Source organism: Ptychodera flava, chromosome 14 (genome assembly GCF_041260155.1).
Source record: "Ptychodera flava strain L36383 chromosome 14, AS_Pfla_20210202, whole genome shotgun sequence".
NCBI classification, from domain to species: domain Eukaryota; kingdom Metazoa; phylum Hemichordata; class Enteropneusta; family Ptychoderidae; genus Ptychodera; species Ptychodera flava.
In genome coordinates, this window is record NC_091941.1 from 22,144,204 (window position 1) to 22,165,778 (window position 21,575).

The 21,575-nt window shown below is 40.5% G+C and overlaps 2 protein-coding genes across 14 annotated transcripts in view; one reads left to right on the plus strand and one right to left on the minus strand.

Annotated features, from left to right (window-relative positions):
- Nucleotides 1–11,615, plus strand: part of LOC139149762 (SPARC-related modular calcium-binding protein 1-like) — a 37,760-nt gene extending 26,145 nt beyond the window's left edge. For 4 of the 12 annotated variants that reach the window (XM_070721724.1, XM_070721730.1, XM_070721721.1 and 1 more), the window contains 5 exons: nucleotides 5,061–5,148; nucleotides 5,383–5,621; nucleotides 6,026–6,067; nucleotides 6,947–6,964; nucleotides 9,457–11,615. In XM_070721724.1, the coding sequence (XP_070577825.1) occupies nucleotides 5,061–5,148; nucleotides 5,383–5,621; nucleotides 6,026–6,067; nucleotides 6,947–6,964; nucleotides 9,457–9,473 (404 nt within the window). In that variant the 3' untranslated portion in view covers nucleotides 9,474–11,615. Of the gene's footprint in view, nucleotides 1–5,060; nucleotides 5,149–5,382; nucleotides 5,622–6,025; nucleotides 6,068–6,693; nucleotides 6,766–6,946; nucleotides 6,965–9,456 lie in introns of all 12 variants that reach the window. The other 8 variants (XM_070721727.1, XM_070721731.1, XM_070721725.1 and 5 more) reach the window with 2 other exon arrangements.
- Nucleotides 11,616–12,479: 864 nt separating this feature from the next.
- On the minus strand, nucleotides 12,480–20,203 carry LOC139149763 (dnaJ homolog subfamily C member 4-like). 2 transcript variants are annotated; one of them, XM_070721733.1, is made up of 7 exons: nucleotides 20,034–20,203; nucleotides 18,125–18,250; nucleotides 16,791–16,884; nucleotides 16,028–16,209; nucleotides 15,123–15,290; nucleotides 14,252–14,338; nucleotides 12,480–13,929 (listed from the first exon to the last, which is right to left on the minus strand). In XM_070721733.1, the coding sequence occupies exons 2-7, from the start codon at nucleotides 18,205–18,207 to the stop codon at nucleotides 13,815–13,817; spliced, it is 729 nt and encodes a 242-aa protein (XP_070577834.1). In that variant the 5' UTR covers nucleotides 18,208–18,250; nucleotides 20,034–20,203; the 3' UTR covers nucleotides 12,480–13,814. The 2 variants fall into 2 exon arrangements, with proteins under 2 accessions (XP_070577834.1, XP_070577835.1); XM_070721734.1 differs by lacking the exon at nucleotides 20,034–20,203 and adding an exon at nucleotides 18,686–19,791.
- Nucleotides 20,204–21,575: the final 1,372 nt, after the last annotated feature.

Here is a 21,575-nt window from a genome sequence, read left to right on the forward strand (position 1 = left end):
AAATGCCCGTTATCTTTCACCGGCGTCGCCTGCATAAGGATCGGATGAAAAAGGGCAGACCCGCTATCGATGTAAGCCTAACCGTTATTTACGACTTGAGGAATTCTTTACTCGAGGGTCAATACAACGGTCGAGTACTTAGTAAAATGTTTAAAAATCCAGGAGTGATCTGTGTGTTTTGCCTATCACTTGTTTCAATAAACACGGTCTCAAATTAATTAGACGACGTTGTTCGGGATTGCACAGCGTTGGAAGGCAGGGGGGGGGGGTGATTGATTCCCAGAGATGGAAATCACGTGACCTTTGACTCCGGGGCGACCGAAATTGGCAGCCGTTCTGTATTTACGATACGATACACCATGCCCATACGTTTAGTGGACGTCGTGTCTTGTTTGTGCACAGGCGACCCAATAAGTTCTGAGTTTTTCACACTGTTTTCTCTATCATTTTCTCTTCTTTCTTCATGCTCTGAATGATCGGAATAAATAAAATAAATGGTTTATATAACCAAACCTAGCCTCTGTGACTCTTTATTTATTTTACACTCCATTACAAGGACGTATATCTCTCATACACACATGCTGTAATTAATTAGTCAACACAACTAATTATGCTAATCCGTGGACTTATCAGAGGTTGGTCAACATCGGAAAGATAGTGATGTTAATGAAAAAGGAGAAGGTATGAAGATCTTGGGAAACATGTCCCGAGGACGTCCGTAAACCTAGTGGACGCTTATATATTCATGATATGCGCAAACAAACACTGCTCATTATTCAAAAATAAATGGGAAGTTAGATCGAAAGGAACGCTGGAAACGCACATGCTTTTCGTTGCCAAGCGCCAAATTCTAACATAACTAAGCAGACATGGTCCTGCTCCGTGTAACAAATGCCACCCAGAAAGTATCGACCGACCAAGCAGAAAAAGATCGCCGGAGTTGCCGTTTCATGAGTTTTTCAACAAAATTATATAGATGTATGCTTCACGTCGTCGTTTTCTGCGAGTGTATATACCGAGTATAATTTACAAACCGCGTCGTGATTCAAGGCACAATGGTGACACATTAGCAGGAGCACACACTGGAGAATTTTGGCCAGCACTGTGAATTTTTTTAAACCAGTCACCTTCATTTCTCTGCACTCGCTATTAACTCCATGTCTACGGCTAACATATCGTTATTTTCTGTCTCAAAGTACGTAGCAGCAATAGGCCTTTGACGTTAAAGTCGGTTGTTTTCTGGTATACGGTAGCAACCAAGCTCATGACTAGAATGACTGTACGGCGTCAAAGAGTCGCCGGTTTCTTTTTTCGCATAATAAAAGAGAGTTGGTCGCTACATGGAGCTAGTTTCTAGCTCCATGGTCGCTACTAGTCTAAGGAATTCATCGATTTTCAATCGTGCCTTATGCTGTTAGCAAAATTCCCGAAAGAAGCGGCGCACGGGCTATAAAACTTCGTTTGTACTGTTAGGCTAGCTTTGGGTCCATAGCTGTGGTGTTTTCGGACGGGATTTCTGCCTTTTACGGCTGGTTTGACTTTAACGTCACCACCACAGCCATGGGAACGTCCATGTTCTGCCCGACAGCACGCTTGTCGCAACTTTGTTGTCGATATTTTGAAAATTTTCCAACCAAATTGCCAACACTCATCGACAACATGGTTATTAGGGGCCTACCACTACCAGAAATCCGCTCAAAAATCACCAAACTATCGCAGTTTTTCCAGCTTTTTTCGACATGACTACTCGCAGACCGTTCTTTTTCTGGCGTACAAGCGATTGACGAGGCTCAGAGCAGCCCGTCACTAAAGTCACCTGAGCGGTGACCTCGCAACATCGAAACACAAACTGACATCACCGATGATGTCGGCCACTACGTTAAGAAGCCTGTGAGAATTTTTACCAGCACTGTGAATTTTTTAAACCAGTCACCGTCATTTCTATTCACTCGCTAGTATCTCCATGTCTGCCGGTAACATATCGTTATGGAGAAGTTTAGTTACACGTAATAACATTCCATCATCAGCTGATCAGTGATAACCATACGTCGCGTACGTGTAGAACATATAGGCCTACGTTCGGAACGGCAAACAACACCTCTACACATACAAAATGTAGTCATAATTACGTGTAGTATTTTTTAGATTATTCTTGATGATTTCCGCGAATTTAGACAAGAAACCTTGTAAACTATCATGGAAAACATCTTTGATATCATAATATTTCGTATAGTTTACACCAGCGCAAGAAGTACTTGCTATATGATTTCCTTACATGAACGAAATGTTGTCTCATTCCACTTGTTATCTGACGCCGCCCCAAAGAGTTCTCCAAACCATATAAAAAACTGTATCAAAGAAAATCGGCTGGTTTAATTCGAGGATACGAGCTAGAATATTCCTCATATAAACGAATTTCCAATGCTTGTGAGAAAAAATACAGCAAAATTATCGAGAACGCACAGCTAAACTGAAGGCAGACCACCGTCCGTACACCCACGGACGGCGGGCAGATAAAACCTTAGCAACACCACCCGATTGAGAGAACCACGCTTAACCACACGAACTTTGACCCTAGTCAAAATCAGACTTGTCCCTGGGAAATATGTTTACAAGTTTGCCCACATATAAACAACGTAAAGGTCAAAGGTTTCAACTTCCGACTTCCTGCTTTACGGACGTCCTCATGCCATGAACTGCAGGCAAGGCACTGGCAGGGTTTGCACTGTTCGCGACCATTTAAACGTTTGAAATAAGAGTAGCTGGCTCTCCTCGGCCATCGAAATACATTGGCTGCAGTAGATTTTGGATAAATGGTCATGACTGGCCGCAATTTGGTAATTTCTGGACACATTTCAGGAGAGCTTCTTACCTTCCTGTTTTAGTAACCATTCCTATCTTTCGCGATGTTGACCAACCCGTAAAATCCCTGATAAGTCCACGGATTAACATAATTAGTTGTGTTGACTAATTAATTACAGCATGTGTGTATGAGAGATATACGTCCTTGTAATGGAGTGTAAAATAAATAAAGAGTCACAGAGGCTAGGTTTGGTTATATAAACCATTTATTTTATTTATTCCGATCATTCAGAGCATGAAGAAAGAAGAGAAAATGATAGAGAAAACAGTGTGAAAAACTCAGAACTTGTTGGGTCGCCTCTTGTTTGTGCTGGGGCGATATATATGTAAATTACAGCGGTTTAGGGTTTCTTCGTACGTTTCAGAAATGGAACAATCTTCGTCTTCAGGCATAGACAGCAATAGCGAGTCTCGTTTCTATTTGTCTACGCTTCAAATTAGCCTCGGTCCAAAGAATGAAAAAACAAGCGAATCCTTTGCAACAGCTTCTCGTGTATTATTTCATTTAATATTTCCATGTGAAAAATGTTCTGGTGTGATAAAGCGAGAGAATCATCTGTCATGGCAAACGCATTGTCAGACAGTACTGATACAAAGGAATTTGCGCGATACATCTACAGCTCCACCCAAAGTCACATTTCATAGCGTTGTTTTATCACGCTCGTACCATCCACACAGTTTCAAATCAAACCAACATTAAGCGCACGAAAATGATACTTAAAACTCACACACTTTTATCAAAATCGACCTTCGTCTGAAAATCGTTTCTTAAACATTTTATACAGATGCAACCTTACACGCTTTGACGATGAGTGCATCTTGCTCTTATACCGTTGAAACTATTTGTTGATTTCTTAAAAGGTAACTTTGTTGAACGCCCTCAAAGATACCGTGCGCTCGGTTATCGATGACATTAATTAAAGTAGCCTCTCCAAGACTGGTGTTTATTAGAAGCGTGTAACAAGACACTGACCGCACCTGATAAATGTTGTTTGCAGAGCGATAGTATGTCGAACAGGTGTTCATCTTGACGATTGATGTGTTGATTTGGTTGTAAGTTGAAAGAGACAGATAAAGCCATTGGTTCTCACAAAGAGAGACCGGGAAGAACCGATAGAGAGAGAACCTGAGAGAGAGAGAGAGAGAGAGAGAGAGAGAGAGAGGAGAGAGAGAGAGAGAGAGAGAGAGAGAGATTTGAGGCTTTGGGATAGGGAATCAAACATTTTGTGATCAGCTAAAATCACTCTAAATTCAGCTCTAAAGTTACCATAAGCGAGAGCTGATATTGCCTAAGGGACAGGCACAAAACTGTGTCAAAGTTGTGTGTAAATACGATTTCTACAGAGAGAGAGAGAGAGAGAGAGAGAGAGAGAGAGAGAGAGAGAGAGAGAGAGAGAGAGAGAGAGAGATTTGAGGCTTTGGGATAGGGGATCAAACATTTTGTGATCAGCTGAAATCACTCTAAATTCAGCTCTAAAGTTACCATAAACGAGAGCTGATATTGCCTAGGGGACAGGCACAAAACTGTGTCAAAGTTGTGTGTAAATACGATTTCTACAGGGGTCAGGTCGGAAGCCAATATTGCAGTCACGATACCGCAATCGTACTATTAGCTGCTATTGTGTTGGGCATACATAATTGATGGAATACAACACCTACTCTTTGTTACTTTCGACATAGTATATTACCCGTTTGATCGCATCGTGTTCTCCGGCTTATTTTGTCCCAGCGTTGATGAATTCTGGACTATACTCGTCCACGTGTGTAAACTTTCTTTGTCGTTTGAGGCGATCCTGAGCTGCAAATCGTGACACCCTTGATGGAGCATTCGTCTCGGCATGATCGAAGTCGATATTATGGCTTCAAACGTATCTTTCTTTAATTCAGAGACGCCTTGTTGTAACTGCAAGCTTACACGGGGCACATTCCACACGGTTTTTGTTTTTTGTTTTTGACAAACGGGGTTTCAGATTCTAGTCACAGCCATGACATACGAGAATACGCGTACACATTTATCCGTCTCACCATATTAAGGCGACAGCCGTCTTTGATTTGACCCACACTACATTTTACAATTGAACTGTACTCACAGCAAGCAGCCTGAAGAACGTCCCAATCCACATCAATCAGCGCCCTCATATCTTGTCTGTACAACATCCGCACAAATTACATTATCTCTTTTTTTCTCTCATCAACAGGTTGCCCGTCGGACAAGAAAGAAAGCTTTCTGACTGATCTTTTAGACAAACTCACGACAGAAATGGTCGAAAATTCGGAAGACGGACTGTAAGTTGACATCATAAACATTGCTTTCCTTTGTTAATGACTCCCTTCTTAAAATTTCATTTGATGAATGGATGATTCATGGCTTCTGTCTGTTTTCGCCAGTGGCCGTTAAAAGGTACCGAGTCAATAATTATGTCGTCGAGGACGCCCCCCAACAGTACAGGACTTTTTTTGTCACTGTCAGTGTTCACAGCAGTCGCATATATTTCAACTTGTACATATTCCTCGTTCCAGAGACACGGAACCAGACCCCGAAGACTCGTTGGAAGAAAGCACTGTCAAGTGGAAATTCAGAAAGCTCGATGGCAACAATAACGATATGATCGACAAAAAGGAAGCTACAAAGTTTAGAAAAGAAATTAAAAATCTTAAGCCAAAGAAGTGCACCCGCAATTTCATTCGCTATTGCGATGCCGATAGCGATAGGAAAATTTCGCTGCCCGAATGGGTGGAATGTTTTGGACTCGCCAGAGGTGAGTGAGACGACGGCTTCTTGTTCATTCAAATTTTCGCACGAGCTCTATGAAAGAAGCCATATATAGGCGAGGTCGCCCTCAGCGTACAAATGGTCGCCATACGACAACCATTGAAACGGGCAGGATTGGATTAGCCTGTCGGTTGTACAACCGAACTCAGAAAACCACGGAATGTTTCTTGTACGACAGGCGCTACATCATAGATGGACAATTTCCGTGGAAGGGAAAGTAGAGAGAGCAACAGAGAAAGACAAATTAAAACAACCGTAGAAAGGGTTTCTCATGTCACATCCAACCTCCCATATTTGGTGCATTTACTATTATTCCAACGTATTAATTACTATAAAGTGGAGAGGTTTCATTTTAGCCAATTTTGTATTTTTTCCTGTTTTCCTTTCCAGAAGAAAAGATTTCAGAGCCAACAAGAGGAACAAATCCGTTCAGTGAGTAACCTACTACAAACCTCGGAGAGACTCCAAAATTTAAAATATGTTATTTATTGCTCGTTGTCGATTGTCTCTAGTTATTACCTTTTGCAATTTTTTACCTGCAAAAACTATTGAAAACGATGGAATACGATGCACAGATAGTTCCTAGCTGGCAAATCACATCAAAGGAACCCGAATGTTGCTCTCAATTCACTGTACATTCGCATGCTTCCTCTAAAGAGTACGCTGTCTCTCGAACTTGAGTATGAAACAGCTCCACCAACGCCAGATTTAAATCTTCGTTCGTTTCAACAATCCGTCTGCTGGTAACTTACTTGTACTGACGACGCTCTGTCAGGTACTTGCCTTAGAGACAGCCGCTGATGGTGTATGCCGTTATATATGATCTTTGGCTAGTACTTCCCACCTACGACTGTGCGAAGCATTGCTACGAATGGCGCCATCCCTGCAACTAAAAAGATACAGACGTTTAATCATGAATGTCCCGCTAGCCAAGGGCCTCCCTTTTTACTTGCAAGGAATGCGCCAGTCAATAAATTAACAGCGCAATTTCGTTCGATACTTAAGCTTGTTCTTTGAAAAGAAACTGTAGCATATTTTGTATTTCGATGAATTCACAGATCTGTTGTTAAGTTTACGTGTGGTTCCCTAGATCGCTCCCGTTTTGGTAGTCATCGATAAACGTTCACTATGTAAGTTGAACAATGTTTTCAAAGATGGCTTACGCACACTAGCTTTGTAAGTGTAGTCTGCTGTGTTTGTACGCTAGCTTGAACGTGATCCTCGTGTTCGGAGGGTCTTCGCCTTCTTTAGTTAAAATGTATAATTCTTTCTAATTATTCTCTCTCTGTCTTCATACTTTTATTTGTGCAGTTTTCTGGTTAAAGTCAGGTCAGTAAGATCACGCTAAAATAATGCATGCCGAGTGATGCGTTGGCGTTCTCACCGTACATTACGTACACCTTACTGTGTTCACTGGTATTTAAATCAGCATGCGCAGGACGGTTGGCTCTCCTACCCATCCGTCCGCCATTTCTCTTTTCGCTTTCTCACGTTCTCTGCCATATGCTAAAAGAGCAAGCAGGTGTTAATTGCATTTGCGTAGATGTAGGACGTCGAGTTGTGTGTGCCCGTTTGTTTTCTGCGCATGTGCATGGTGGCTTCCATTTTGCCATAGCTCACAGTACAGTACAGTGCAGTACAATACAATACAGTGCAGTGCAGTACAGTGCAGTGCAGTGCAGTCCAGTCCAGTATAGTACAGTACAGTACAGTACAGTGCAGTGCAGTACAGTGCAGTGCAGTGCAGTCCAGTCCAGTATAGTACAGTACAGTACAGTACAGTACATGACGTTACATTGAACCCATCTCCATCCCATTCCAATACCTCATACAATTATAGTACCCCCTAAAATGGTCACACCGACGCAGACAGTGGCGTTTTATGATTTTGAATGTTTAGCTAGAGAGCGTTCACTTATTATGGCCAGGGATAGGTAAGGGGTTCATGTTTTACCACATAAGAGAAATGGGTAACTAAACGTAATGCGATTCTAGTTATGTTCTTGTCCACTAAATAAAAGTGTTATCTGTCCTAATAACATCTTACCTTTGCTAGTCTATAAACGCAAGTTTTGCTTAAAGCGAGCCCCAGAGTCCCACAGGCCACGAATACAGATTTCAGTAATGTGGTGGTCTGATGGACTTTTACGCCGACCAGCAGATTAGTACCAGCATGTGTGGTCATTTAACGGCAACACATGGCTGTATTTCTGTTGGTAGCTCAGAAATCCACAAGATTTAGGTCCATCATATGGAAACTGTACAAAAATAATGAAAGAGATATCTCAGAGTCAAGGATGCGCTTTAGTGTAATTAGTGACAATAACCACAATCAATGAAATTTGCAGTAGTACAGTGTTCGCGAACTCTTTGAACCACAGAATCCAGGACAAAATTTTTGTATGTTCCGGCAGTGGCCATTAAATTGTTACCGTAGAAATTTTAGTTCAATTCATACGGACTGTATTGCAAAGGCAAATGTTCAGCATTTCAAAGAAATTGAAGAATAACACAATACTTAAAATTTCAACAAATTAATCAAAATTTATACCGATAATATTCGGTGTTGTGAACTTTTTATGGGGGTGATCACTTTTTGAATTGGTGGCGGGTACTAATTTTGACAGACTTACAATAATTAATTTGAAGGCCCACCCAGGCTATAATATCTGAACGCTCCCTATCAACAGCTGTCGCAAATATCTGTTTTTTTCTTGCACCCCACGAACGATGTTTCTTCGTTCCTCGTCATCCATTGGCAACTAGCTTCTTCAAATGCCAGTGAAATGTTGCCGGACGTCGCATAAGTGACAAAAAATTTTATTCGGAAATGCGTACGCTGCTGTTGATGATGACAGATTGATTTTCTATTCCCCTTTTTGTTAAATATGTCATTTTGAGGAATTATTTTCTCGTTTCCTAAATGCACCAAATTCCCCGACTAAATTTCATTAGACTCTCCAGTACCCTCACAATCGAAAACAAGAGTAACCGTCAAAATCTTAGTATAATTGTCATAGTAACCTATACAGGTGCGCCATTTGGGTTGCATTTTGGTGTTGAAGCTTCGCTTGTGGGAAAGTTTGTGAAAGACTTGCAGACGAGCAGGTAGCGGACAGACGCACACAAACGGCAAACACACAAAATAAATCGGACAGGCAGAGAGACATACTTGTAAACCAAAATGGAAATAAAGAAAGCGTAGAGACAGCAAAAGAGAGTTACGCCAAGATTTAAAGAGACAGATGGCTAGACACACAAACATATATAATGTCAGTCTTCGTAACAGACAGATGGGAAGATGTCAGAACCACACGTAGATGTTGACACATAAACAGACAGCCTGAGATGGACAGGGTAGCAATACGTAGCAAGAGCGCCCTCAAGGACGATACTAGACTCGAGGTGTGACCGACTCATGCAACTAATCGTAATATTTCACTGAGGCATAGAAAGACTTTCAATACGTTAGCGCTTTATTTGTTTCATCTAGTTTATGTCACGTGTTCAAATATGATAATTTCATCGAATTCCCGCCACCTACTAGGTACAATTCAGCCTTGTTTGATCGACAATGTCTCTCGCTCGCTCGTGCATTCAAAATAGAGGACTTAGATTTGAAATATTTCACAAAAAAACCTTAGATGTGAACTGGCGGACGTGTACCTATCACATTGGTCGTATAGGTAGCCATATCATCATCCCACCCCCACCCCCACCCCATCCCGCTATAGCACGGTCATTCCAACAGAATCCAATAGTCTACATCCAGACTGAGATGAATCATGACTAATCAGCCATCCTAATTTCTTTTTTGGCAGTCGACAAGCTACAGTAAAACCGGGTGGGTTACGTCATCGGTTACCCCGGATGTGTGCTGAAGTTGCAGAAGACAAAAAAGAAGATACAAATGTAGAAATTCTGGTTTAGATTTCTCTGGAAAAATTCCTTCGACGAATGCTGCCAAGAAGTCGCATGTAAAAATCGAACTGTAAACACCCCATAAACCGTGGATGTCAATTTTGGATTGTTGTGTCAACTGCTATATTTTTGTTGGTTCTTTGTACATAGTGAAAATTTGGACATATTATTAACAGTGTAAACTCAGATAGCGAAAGATTTCTTGACATTAGCTTGATAGTATTATATTAGAGTCCAAATGTAAAAATGCTTTGTATATGTTTTTAATGAATTTGTTTTGATTAATCTTCGCCATGCGAATTGAGAAAGTGTAAATCGACTTGTTCAGAATTCGCTCAGTGGAGAACGCCACCAAACGTCAAATCGGTGGTTTCTTATTACGTTTGTTTTTCTTTCCTTAAATCACTGTATATCGATCCAATTACATTCGACTTGTATCTTCCTTTTGTCAGCAAGTGCACATTTTATGAATAGTGTTATCTCAAGCGTGGCAATACAATTCAGGCCCGCCACGCTTCGAAATGCTAATTTGTCAAACTGTTTTCACATATGGGCGTGACAACATGATTCAATACAGGCAGAAGTATACAATAAGCATTATGATGTTAAAGAATATATTGCAAATATTCAAAGTGTGCTTCAAGTTCCTGTTGTACGTTCTCTGCTTTCATAACCAACGGTAGCAATAAACGCCTTATAGATTAGGATGATGGACACAGCACTTGAAGGCCCGATGCCAATATTTTAAACGGCTCACTGCCTTGGTCTACCTCAATACACACGTATATTTTGAGCATGTAACACAATTGTACGAAAGGGTTATGGATTTTTTTGCATGGACAGATCGTTGCCCGGCCCAAACACTTGTTTTAATTCGCGTACAAACAACGTTGAAATACACATTCGTTGGTTTCCAATACCGTTCCTTTGCTCCGATGTTTCGCTGCTAATTCGAACGCGAATTTATTTCTTGTAATCTGAGGACGATCTGCATTATGAAATTACAACCTAGCTCCCATAAATTTGCTTTTCAAGACCGAAATATTGAAATGATAATCAGCAGAATTCTATTGGACGTTCTTTCTCCAAGTAATTAGTGGTTAACAAATTTTTGAATTTCAAACAAAAAACAACACAACAGTCAAAACGATCATTCTTCTAGTACATCTTGGCGACGCAACCTCCGTTAGTCTTCCGAACAAAATTCCGAGTGACCTAAACCTCGGCTTTTTTCTTTTTAGATTACAGTAGTTCGCGCCTCGAAAATGAAAGGTTTAAACGTTTGCTCGAACTTTCCTCAAGCAAACTTGCAACCCTTCTCGTTCAAAATCAAGAATACAAATTGGGGGTACACCGTGCAAATTTTGGTACCAGATATACATATTACCCGCTGTTTATTTGAAATTCAAAGCGGCCGTCATCCCTCTGTTATTCAATGGGTACGGGAAGATAAAATTCCAGATTTTCACAAAACTAAGCCGTTGAAACCCTTATTTTGTCAACAAGATTCAAAATGACCCCCACAAGTAGTAGGTCAAATTAATATGGTGAAAGTTTTAGAGTCCGAAAATCTGTCCCCAAAGCGCACTCTATCGTAACACGGAAATGAAATACGCCATCAAAAAGCCATGGAAACCAATTCTCCTTTTTTTTCCCGACTTTGATCCGAGAGAGGGTATTCCGTCTTCTATGGAGCACACTGTAGGAGTCAAAGTTACTCTGCATTTTAAAATTTATGAATAAATATTAACGACAATCAGAGTTTATATATAATCCTGAATAAAATTCAGTATTAACAGTGAGCTAGCCAATACATAGCTGCGGCAATTCATTCCAATTAGAAATTGGATATAATTAACCACCTTGCGATACCACCGTCGTTTTGATGAGTATTTTTACGAAAACTTGAAAATTGACTAGCGACATTGTTGATGTACTCGCCCTAACGTAAATAACCATCTATCCCACCCCTCAAATAATATTCAATCTTTTTTTCAGTGTTTTGTTAACTTTTTGTGTCACAAATAGATTTTATCAAATTAAAAAATGAAAAAGCTAATGTGTTGTTTCTGAGCGTATTTACTTATTGGTAAAAGTAAGGCATGTCCGGTATGATGGAAGGAGTGGCAGAGTTGCATTGACGGGTTGTGACTGGCTCCGGAGAGCCAAAGGGTTTATTTTTGGTAGCACTTAGCGTCTTGAAGTGTGGTAGAGTAGCACTAGCAGTTGAGTTCTTCGTGGGGAACTGGTGACTTCTTCCTAACGGAATAAAAGTGGGTCTGAAATCGAGAGATGGCCAAAAAAAAGCCAGAATCCCTTGAAAGCAGTTGATATGAATGGCTATATAATCAAGTACTTGATGAAGCTATGAAGAGTCATGAGAGAGAGAGAGAGAGAGAGAGAGAGAGAGAGAGAGAGAGAGAGAGAGAGAGCTTCATAGAAGCAGTAGCGGCGATTTAAGGTTTGTGCCTGAGAACATTTCATTCTATGAAAACGGAAGATTGAGGAATAAATTTAGCATGACCTGCAGGATGATCTAGTTCTAAAATTTGAGTGAAAACTAATTGTCTAGTTTGTCTGGGGTTCTTAAAGATTTGCCTCCACCCCTCCGTCCACATCCATTACTAAGCCAAGCCCAGACTGATCTCATTCAAACTTGGTACATATGGCTGTGGGCAAAGACAACTCCACTTGACAAGGATTACGCACCTATCACAGACAAGCACTGTTATGATTCAAACTGGGATCAACAGTCCCTCAACACAATCGATGGGGAACTATGTCATCCACAATGACTTGTTTAGTTAGTTTGAATCAAGCCATGGGAGCCAAAAATACTGGCTAACATGAATGATGCATGCAACACTGCCACACAGAGAAAGTACATCATAATTATCGCAAGAGAGAACATTTCAGAATCAAATTATTCATTTACAATAAATTCTTTATTACTCAGTGAAAGTCTTCAGATTTCACACCCTCATATTTCTCCCATTTTTTTTCTTCCGGAAGTCTTACTTCAAATCAGAATAGATCTCTTGAATATGTAAGTTTAGGAAGATTCCACTGTACTGACAATGTCACACCTGTATGTTGCAGAGGGGGCTACATCTTTGGGTTGTCCACAAAAAACATGCATGCTGGACTGGCCTCAAAGAATTGCAACCCCATTAAAAACAATCGATGAAAAATACAGAGCCCTGTACACCTGCAGGACAACAAAACTCTCTGTTTTCTGCTAACACTGCCCCAGCATTTCAAAATTTTTAAAATGTATTTTTTTTTTCATTTTTTCAAAAAAGCCTGTAATATTACCAGAGTAAAATTTGATGCATGACTCAGTCCAGCTTGTGGGAGCTGCACCTTTCTTCCTGTGTTCTTTATAAACACTCTCCATTTTCCCAAGTATCTCCCTTCAGCTGAAACAAACTGTAAAATCTGTTTTCTTTGCTCTTCTCCTCAGACAAAAATCTGCAGAAATATAACTTTTCGTTCCTCCTAGCCTTTATTTATGATGGCTTCCTCATCTGCTAAGGCATGTATACGCACATTTTAGGTGCTGCATGCTGTGTGTCAACCTGTCTTCTTCTGTTGCTGGACACTGGATTTGTATACGCTTAGCCTACATTTGGCTTTCAGTAAATTCAGGCATACTCATCTGACACCTTCAAAAAAATCATGTGACTTGAGTTTTAAATTCAAAATCAAGAAAACAGATGTAGCTATGTGTGCCTTGACTCTGACAGTAAAAACAGCACATGAGTCATCATCAAATTTTTGTTCTTTTAAATTGGTGTTGTGACTCCCGTTTCTTTGTTATCTGCATAATAATCTTGTTGAGTCACGCCATTTGTGACTGATTCTGAGTCAGAACGTTCGTGACAATTTCCTAGGTCTTCAACCTCATCTTCATGACTTTAAAAAAAGCACTTAACCTCTTGAATTATACAGTAAATGATCAGTACAAGAACCCAAAAGTTGGGTGAAATGAGTCAGTGGGATAATAATACATGGATCTTTTGCAGACATGCACCTCAACACCAAGTCTAGCGATATTTGTTTGGGTACTATGGTAAGTAACTTCGGTCAGGACACACTCTCTGAGTGCATTCGTTCATAATGAATTGAAATCACACAACGTGAAAGCCATACATGTCAAGAAGGACCTCTCCTAAAGTTTTTGGTTTTCTGAAGAAGTCTCCAATATTTCCAACACTTGTATTTCAGTGGTAGAAAAACAGCGAGAAGGAGGTTGTGGTCATGTTGCCTTGGGAATGGCATCTTCTGCTGACGATGACATCACCTTTCTCTTTTTAGTCATCTCTTTGTAGTTTTGGCGAAGTAATTCTATTTGTTTCTTGTTGCCGTTTTGCCTGTCAAAATACAAAGAAGAAACGTGTTACTCCTGCTTGGTGACTATCTTGAGGATTTTTTCAGAGATTTTCACAGGCAATTTTCGAAACTGCACACTAATAGTTAACACCAGAGGGCTGACAAAACCGTATTACTCGGAAAGAAGAGACTTTTGACTGAGATAAATATGTGAAGACACTTTCTGAAACCCGTTGGAAGCAAATGCACTACTGTGAGTATCTTTTTCTAAATCACATTAAACAATATTCTGCATCTATTCTCACTACTACAATATCGGTCGAAGGACTGTCCATTGTACTTAACCATCTTGGAATGTCTTACCTTGCTCTCTGCTTCACCATATTGTAAATTTCACCAATTTTCCTGTCTTTTTCGTCCAATCTTGCCCTTGAGAACGCACCGCCAACTCTGTCATGTGCAAAACACAAAAGACCAGACATCTGTCATGTTTTCACTACTGTAACAACTAAACGACCTGGAGTATGGATGGTGTAGCGAAATTTTTTTTAGAAGGGATGGTGTCATCGAACGGTGCCTGTGCAATCACACCAACATATCTAATAGAAATTTTACAATGTGTATTATGATACATGTTTTAACGTTCATCAATCGTCAATGTAACTTTGATAGCGTGTTGACATATGGGTCCCACATGACCTTTCAGCACAGTTCCAAACACCCCCCCTAAAGTGACTGTGTTCTCCAGGTTTGAAAGATGCGTGAATACATATTTTTGGTGATAAATTGTATGTTATGTACCTGTAGCAGAAAAATTGAAAGTCAATAATGGGACAGCACAGCGTTCGGGTGATATACGAATCAGATCTGGAAGTACCGGTATTATGCACACATTTGGATTGCAAATTGCACACAGAAACAATGTGAACCATTTCTGTCTATAATACGACAGGAAGGTTTGGTAGTACAACAACTGCATGGTCTGAAAACTAATCTTTGCTAGGAATTCAAGTATGTAAACCACTGTATGGTACTAAAATACCAGCACCTAAACATTACAAGTGGAAATTCACAGATAGTTGCCACTGGATGGAAAATAAAAGGTGAAGAAGCAATCATTTTTACAAGACACAAATCTATATAACACACATACCTATAAACAAACATACCTGTAAAACACACATACTTGCAGAACACACACACACACACACACCTATAAAAGAATGATGCTCACTTGACAAGCCAGACGTGTAAAATTGTACCGCTGACAAGAAGAATCATACATCCCACTAGCACTGTTGAGTTCTTCATCTTTCCAACTCCCCGGACACCATAGTACGGCATGTTCCCCTTCCTACCCGTAAAGCCATAGTAGTCATGGTGTGTTCTATCTGCATCGGCTCTGGTGTGGAGAAAATCAGACAGGTCAGAGGTCATGATGTTGGCTTACACCGCCACTGTGCCTTGTCACAGCATTTAACTTTCAGCGCGTTTTCTTTTTGCCTTCCTTTTTGCAAATCAGCTGATTGGTATAACGCATAGCAAAAGTTTTTGTGAAACATACGCAGCGGTATGTTTGACTTCAGGAGATAATTATATTTATTCATGCAAGACTGCAATGAGAATTGCAGGTATTTTTTAGTTTTATTTTTATTTCACTCAAATGATGAAACGGAAATATTACTGATTTTGTGGATCAGTTGATGCTTTTTGCTCAGAGTGATTAAGTGATGATAGCAGAGCCAGAAGGCTGAATGGAAGGCCATTGCAAACACATATTTACTATGCAGCAAGGACCTGCCAGATTCGATGTGAATTTGCTCATGACCGTACAACCCTTGGGGAGAAAGTAACATTGGGCATTTAGTGATCCACAGGATTAGTACCAAGGTATATCTAGTGGTCCTCAGAATGCTGGTTCTGAGTCCATTCTTCATGAAGTTCATCACAAATCTGCTATGGATATATGCGATGGTTCATAGGACCAGCAGAGTGGCAAATCTACCGTGCAAGGCAAATTTTTTGGTCCAAGACAGGACACCTCAGTTCACCAAAATTTGCCTTCCATGATACCAAGATGTACATACAGCTAAAAGTGCCAGCAAACAGGACTGAAGAGATGAAACTAGGCATACTCACCCAAATGGATTGGTTGCATCTGCTCTGTACACACGGACTTTGGAAGGACTGACTCTGACACCGGCTAGCTCTAAATCATAATCTCTTCTACTCAGTGGTTTACTGAGAACTGCATAGGCCTCATTCAATTGCACAAATCTGTTATGCTGGTTTGGATCATTGGGTCTGGCATCAGGATGCAACTGCAAGATAGATCAAAGAATTATATGATAATTAGTTACGAGATTGCTATATGATTATTATGAAGCTCTTAACTGCATCACTAGCATTCGTACACAAGTGTATATGCATCTAAGTAACCTAACAGAGTGCCCTCTGACTCTTGAACCCTTTAACCCAGCTGATTGCCCTCTGACTCATTAACCCTTTGACCCAGCTGATTGCCCTCTGACTCATTAAGCCTTTGACCCAGCTGATTGCCCTCTGACTCATGAACACTTTTAATAACCCAGCAAATAGGCCTCTCCTGACTTGTAGACCCTTTGAGTCACTTTATGAGTTCTATTCCTGGAGATTTCTTTGTGTCAGTCCTATATACAATAAGTGTAATATAGAATTTAGTTTAATCAGAGAGAACTTAGTTGGAGTCGGTTGCATCAAATAGGAGGCCCTTACACACCCCAACTGATAAACTCATAAAAATGTAAAATTCTTCACCTCTATCAGAGAAAATAATGTGGGAAAAAACTGAAGCAAGAGGTCAGTCATGAAACTGATTACTTTTTTACTGAATTACACAATGTACTTTCTGGGAATCACTTACCAGTTTGGATTTCTCAAAGTATGCTAGTTTGATATCAGGAGCGCTTGCATTTTTTTCCACACCGAGTACTTCATAGTGATTCAGGTTCATTTTGCTATGAAGGAAAATTAAAAGATAGACATCATATGGTCAGAATGATGAATTTGAAGATTATGGAGAAGGAAACAGATACTTCTAGTAGTTCTACATGACATGTGAGTTGTAATACACCATGTAGAATACAGTATTTCAGAGACATTGTGAATTCAAAGATACTTCACACTGATGAACAGCACACAAATTACACACACAATGAAAAGTAGTGTTCATTCTGTAGTATTTTAGCTAAGGTTTGAATTTGGGGAAATTAGTAAATGGTTTGGGAACCCCGTAGACTGGCAACCCAGTTATTTGGCTTGTCTTGGCAGCATTTACTGGGCCTTCGTGTTCACCCCTGTAATCCATGGAACAGCCAACCACTAAAACGACAGTCTGCTGCAGTGTATTCCTTTAATTTACTCAGTTCTGATATTTCTATACCCACAGACCCGGAGCAAGTCTAGGAACCCTGGTAGCATTTCTGTTGTACCCCTAATAAGATTGCATTGATATACATGTACCATGAGAAACCAAAATGCCACTTTCTCTGACACTATTTCAACAACATTATGATAGTTCAAAGACAGTGTACAGCTAATGGTTAAAGATACACTATGGAATGAGTTGGCTTTTGGGTATAAATGATTTTGGGTATAAATGGTTTCGGATGATCTTGTTTGAGACAAGATTGTACTAGAATGAAGCTTTGGTGAGGGGTTTGGGGGAAGGGGGGTTGGAGCAAACTAAAACGAGCAGTTTTCGGATGAAGTTGAGTTGGTCTGAGTGCTTTTAGGCATGAACTGCCCGTGCATGCAGAGATGTCAGTCGATATCTTTTTGTAGCTGTTGAGGAAGCACCGTGGACCAGTGGTTAGGGGAACGGACTCACTATCGGAGGATAGTGAGTTCGGTACCCGGTTCAAGACCCAGAGTAATGGACTCACTGTCAGAGGACGGTGAGTTCAAGACTCTAGCTCGGTGTTGTGCCCCTGAGCAAGGCACTTTACTCCTAAGTGCTCAATTGGGGGTAGTGGGTTATGCATACCTCATCCTGTAATTGGGCCAACGCCCGTTGGATGATGGACTGATAAAAAAAAACTGACGATAAACCAAGTAAATCTGCTCTCTGATTCCTGTGTACACAGTGACACCCAATAACATTTCCAGTCTTAAAAGGTAAGTGGCATCAACAGTCACCGCAAGGACATACAGAACAGAGATAGATGAACAAGTAAATGACAACCATTACTGACTCACCTTGTGCAGGAGAAATTTCGCACTAGTTCAAATCTCCTGATGGTACACCGTATACAAGGTGACAGCCATTCACTCACATTCATTGTTCCCGTGCATGCAGTGCTGTCAGTCAATATCTTTTTGTTGCTGTTGAGGTGGAAAAAGAAGTGATTAATATTTCATGGTAACAAAATGTGCACTAATGTCTAGCAGTTGCCGAATCTAACATACTGAACACAACACTATGGTTTTATGGTATGGTCCACATTTTTAGATGACGCTTTTGAAAATTATGCATACAAGATGAAGAGTGACGAAAATACATCTTAGTAGGCGACTGCTCGTGTAACAATGACTACTAAAAGACATATTCACGACTCAGAGTACCAGCTGCGAAATTAGCTACGCATGCAACGTTGATAAAATTTGTCAGGAGTTCAAGCAGCAGTGTCCGATATCACGCAAGTACAGCTATATTTAGTAACAAACCTGTAACTGTGAACAGCATTATTTCTCAAGCATATTAAAGGTCTAAAATTTAGCGCCACTTATTTCCCAAGGTATGGTCAAAGGCATGTATACCTAATGTCAGTACAATGTAATGCGTCTGTTCACTACGTTGCACTGTGTAACCATGGGTTCCATTATTTGATGTGTGACATAGCCAGTATTGGACAGTGTACAAGGGCCAGTGGATGCAGAGTGAGTGAATGCCATGGTATTCTCGATAGTGAGTAGCTGCAAACTTGTAGCTCTACAGTGAGGCGCCACAATAGTGTAGTGTACCCATTTGTCCAGACACTTCGCACAAAAACCAGTTCGCCCCACACAACTTCATCCTAAAACAATTTCATACCAAAACCACCTCGTCCAACGCTATTTCGCCCCAAGTACCACCCCGTACTGAAATCACTTGACCCAAAGTATAGTATCGTCAACTCATCCTGAAACAATGATGCTATGACATATTATAATGTTGTTTTTACCTGCAACTTGGAAGCACTAATGTGTCAAGACATTTTGGCTACCACGAACCATTTATTGTTGCATGAAACCATAAACGGTAGTATTAGAAAAAGAAACACGCACACTACTCAGTGCTACAACTCAGGTGCCGCACGCAGAATTGCATGATGTCCTTTTCTCGAAATGTGTACAATTTCAAGATTTCAGTCCTGGGATGATAGCAAGGTGATGAAAACTTCGATGGTAGTGGTTGGTTATTTTCAGCTTTACTGGTTGGCGTTAAGTTTGGGGAAAAGTGGCATTGTTTTGGGGTTGGGCGACGTGACTTTTGGGGCAAAGTGGTTTTGGTACGAGGTGGTTTTGGTGCAAAGTGGTTTTGGTGCAAAATGGTATGGGACGAGATGGTTTGGTGCGAAGTGTCTGGGAACCCCGACCACCTAACCATAGAACTACAAGTTTGCAGTTAGATAGACAGTGGAATCGCTCTACTGATAATAGTCCATTGAAGTTCAACAGAGAGCGCCAACTGAGCATAGGAGACCTTGTTTCGCGTCCGTCCGTAGCCCTACGACTCCCTAGGCTTCGACACGATCACTTTTATCCAGTAGCTGACTCTGTACGTTGTTTAAAGCCAAACAACATAAAGCCACGTCAAGGGAGTGATAGGGCTACGGACCATCAGCGATGAAGACCATATGCCATCTTCGTCATTTATAAAATATCTAAACAAGTCACAAACTTTATAGATCAGGACTTGTCTGTCGGAAAGCCGGACATTTGCATCAAATAATAGTGAGGCCAGCCATAGGTTTATCTCACTGATTTAAGTCTTTCACGCTGACACGAAGCCAAAAACTGGCGCTGACACAGTGACACTGAAACAAGGTCAACGGGCCGTGATCGCTGATGTAACACTTCCACTGATATTCGACATCGTATGGTACAGTAGTTTCTTTACACTTACTTCTATGGCTTCTGTTGTTGTTACATCGCTATTGGACTGTAGACATCGACCAAGTGGCGTCGGTAATCACAGGCTACGCTGAAATGTCTGCTCCGTCACCGGTGTCTATGAGGATTGACATTTGCTTTTTGTTGTCACTTCGAACTTATGTAAGCATACACTGCGTCTGCGCAGATTTAGAACTTACCTCTTTGCGGTAAGCTGTTTTTACGACAGTTTATGACCTTTGGACCTAGTCTCTCCAGAGGGCGCGCGCATGACCTTTGGCCTTCTGGGACACGTTAATCCCCCAGGAAGTTTTCTGATTTTTTCAAATGCCCCCCCCCCATTAAACAAATTAAAAAAGCATTGGAGTACCCCGCCCCTTTCGGACTTGCTATAATTTTGAAACCCCCCTCAAAATAAAACTGCAACACCATTGGAACTAATTTGGTATAATTGGATGGTAATCTACTATTTCATCTACAAATGTAACCTCATCTGCTTTTCTTTTTACGTTAGACACATACTTTTATAAGTAATTTGTAATATTGCAACATTAAACTATAGGGCACCTAACATTTTTGAGAAATTTGAAAAATATGAAGATCCAATTATCCAAAATTGGTTCCATTCGTGTTCTGCCCTGATTTTGATATTGACAGAAATTTTCGGGGAGTATGTGTGTTTTTTTTCCTTCAAGGGAAGGACAGTGCTGTTTTGACACATTTTTTCTTATAGGAAAACTTCATCTTGTAAAACAGACAAACAGCGATCACATAAAAGAGGTTTGGAAACTGGATGACTTCCCTAACCTCTCAAGAAAACTGAATATAATTAACATAATGTATAAAAGGGACACTCTTAGCTGTACTTTTTGGCAAACTTTTCATTACGTTTTGTTCTGTGTATCAACTGCAGTTTTCTGTTTACTCCCCACAGCATGCTATAATAACAAACATTCTGTTCGGCGAAGTATTCTGTACGTGTGTAAAGACTGTAATCGTTGTTATATTGATAACAAATGAATTCTAGTCTGGACTTGAATTCAATTTTAAACCGTAACAATGCTGACTATACACATATGTCAGTGTTGATAAGCTAAAACTGGATTTTTCATCACACTTCAGGGAGTAGAACAAGAAACTGCAGTAGATAACTTTAGGCCTAACTAGAGTAAGTTCACCTTTGAGTCATGTTAATGGCCTAGTCTCACCATAAATCTGAGTGTGTATACTGTTCCATTTGTGTCCTATATGAAAAGTGACGCAGTGTGATTTCCACTGTTCCAATGCCAACATACTGAAAGGGGGTCTTTATAAGTCATTTTCAGTACGGTTAAGTCTTATCAACAGCTGCCACTTACATTTACAACTTTAATTTTAAGCTTAAACGTTTCATTTCCAGTCTCTGCTTGAGAATGCTGCAAAAGTTGCGGATGGGCAGTTCCATAAATCATAATATCGTGCATTGGAACAAGCAGCTCACTGTAATCTTTGCACTACTCTACAAAAACAAAATTAATGTTTCTGTTGACACACACAACAAGAGGCTTGAGCTTTT

What these genes read in the sequence shown, in the direction of transcription:
- LOC139149763 (XM_070721733.1), bottom strand. Translation starts at nt 18,207, where the DNA reads ATGAATGTGAGTGAATGGCTGTCACCTTGTATACGGTGTACCATCAGG. An exon ending in CGAAATTTCTCCTGCACAAG is followed by an intron (nt 16,885 to 18,124) that starts GTGAGTCAGTAA and finishes TTTCCTTCATAG; the next exon opens with CAAAATGAACCTGAATCACT. An exon ending in ACTTTGAGAAATCCAAACTG is followed by an intron (nt 16,210 to 16,790) that starts GTAAGTGATTCC and finishes TCTATCTTGCAG; the next exon opens with TTGCATCCTGATGCCAGACC.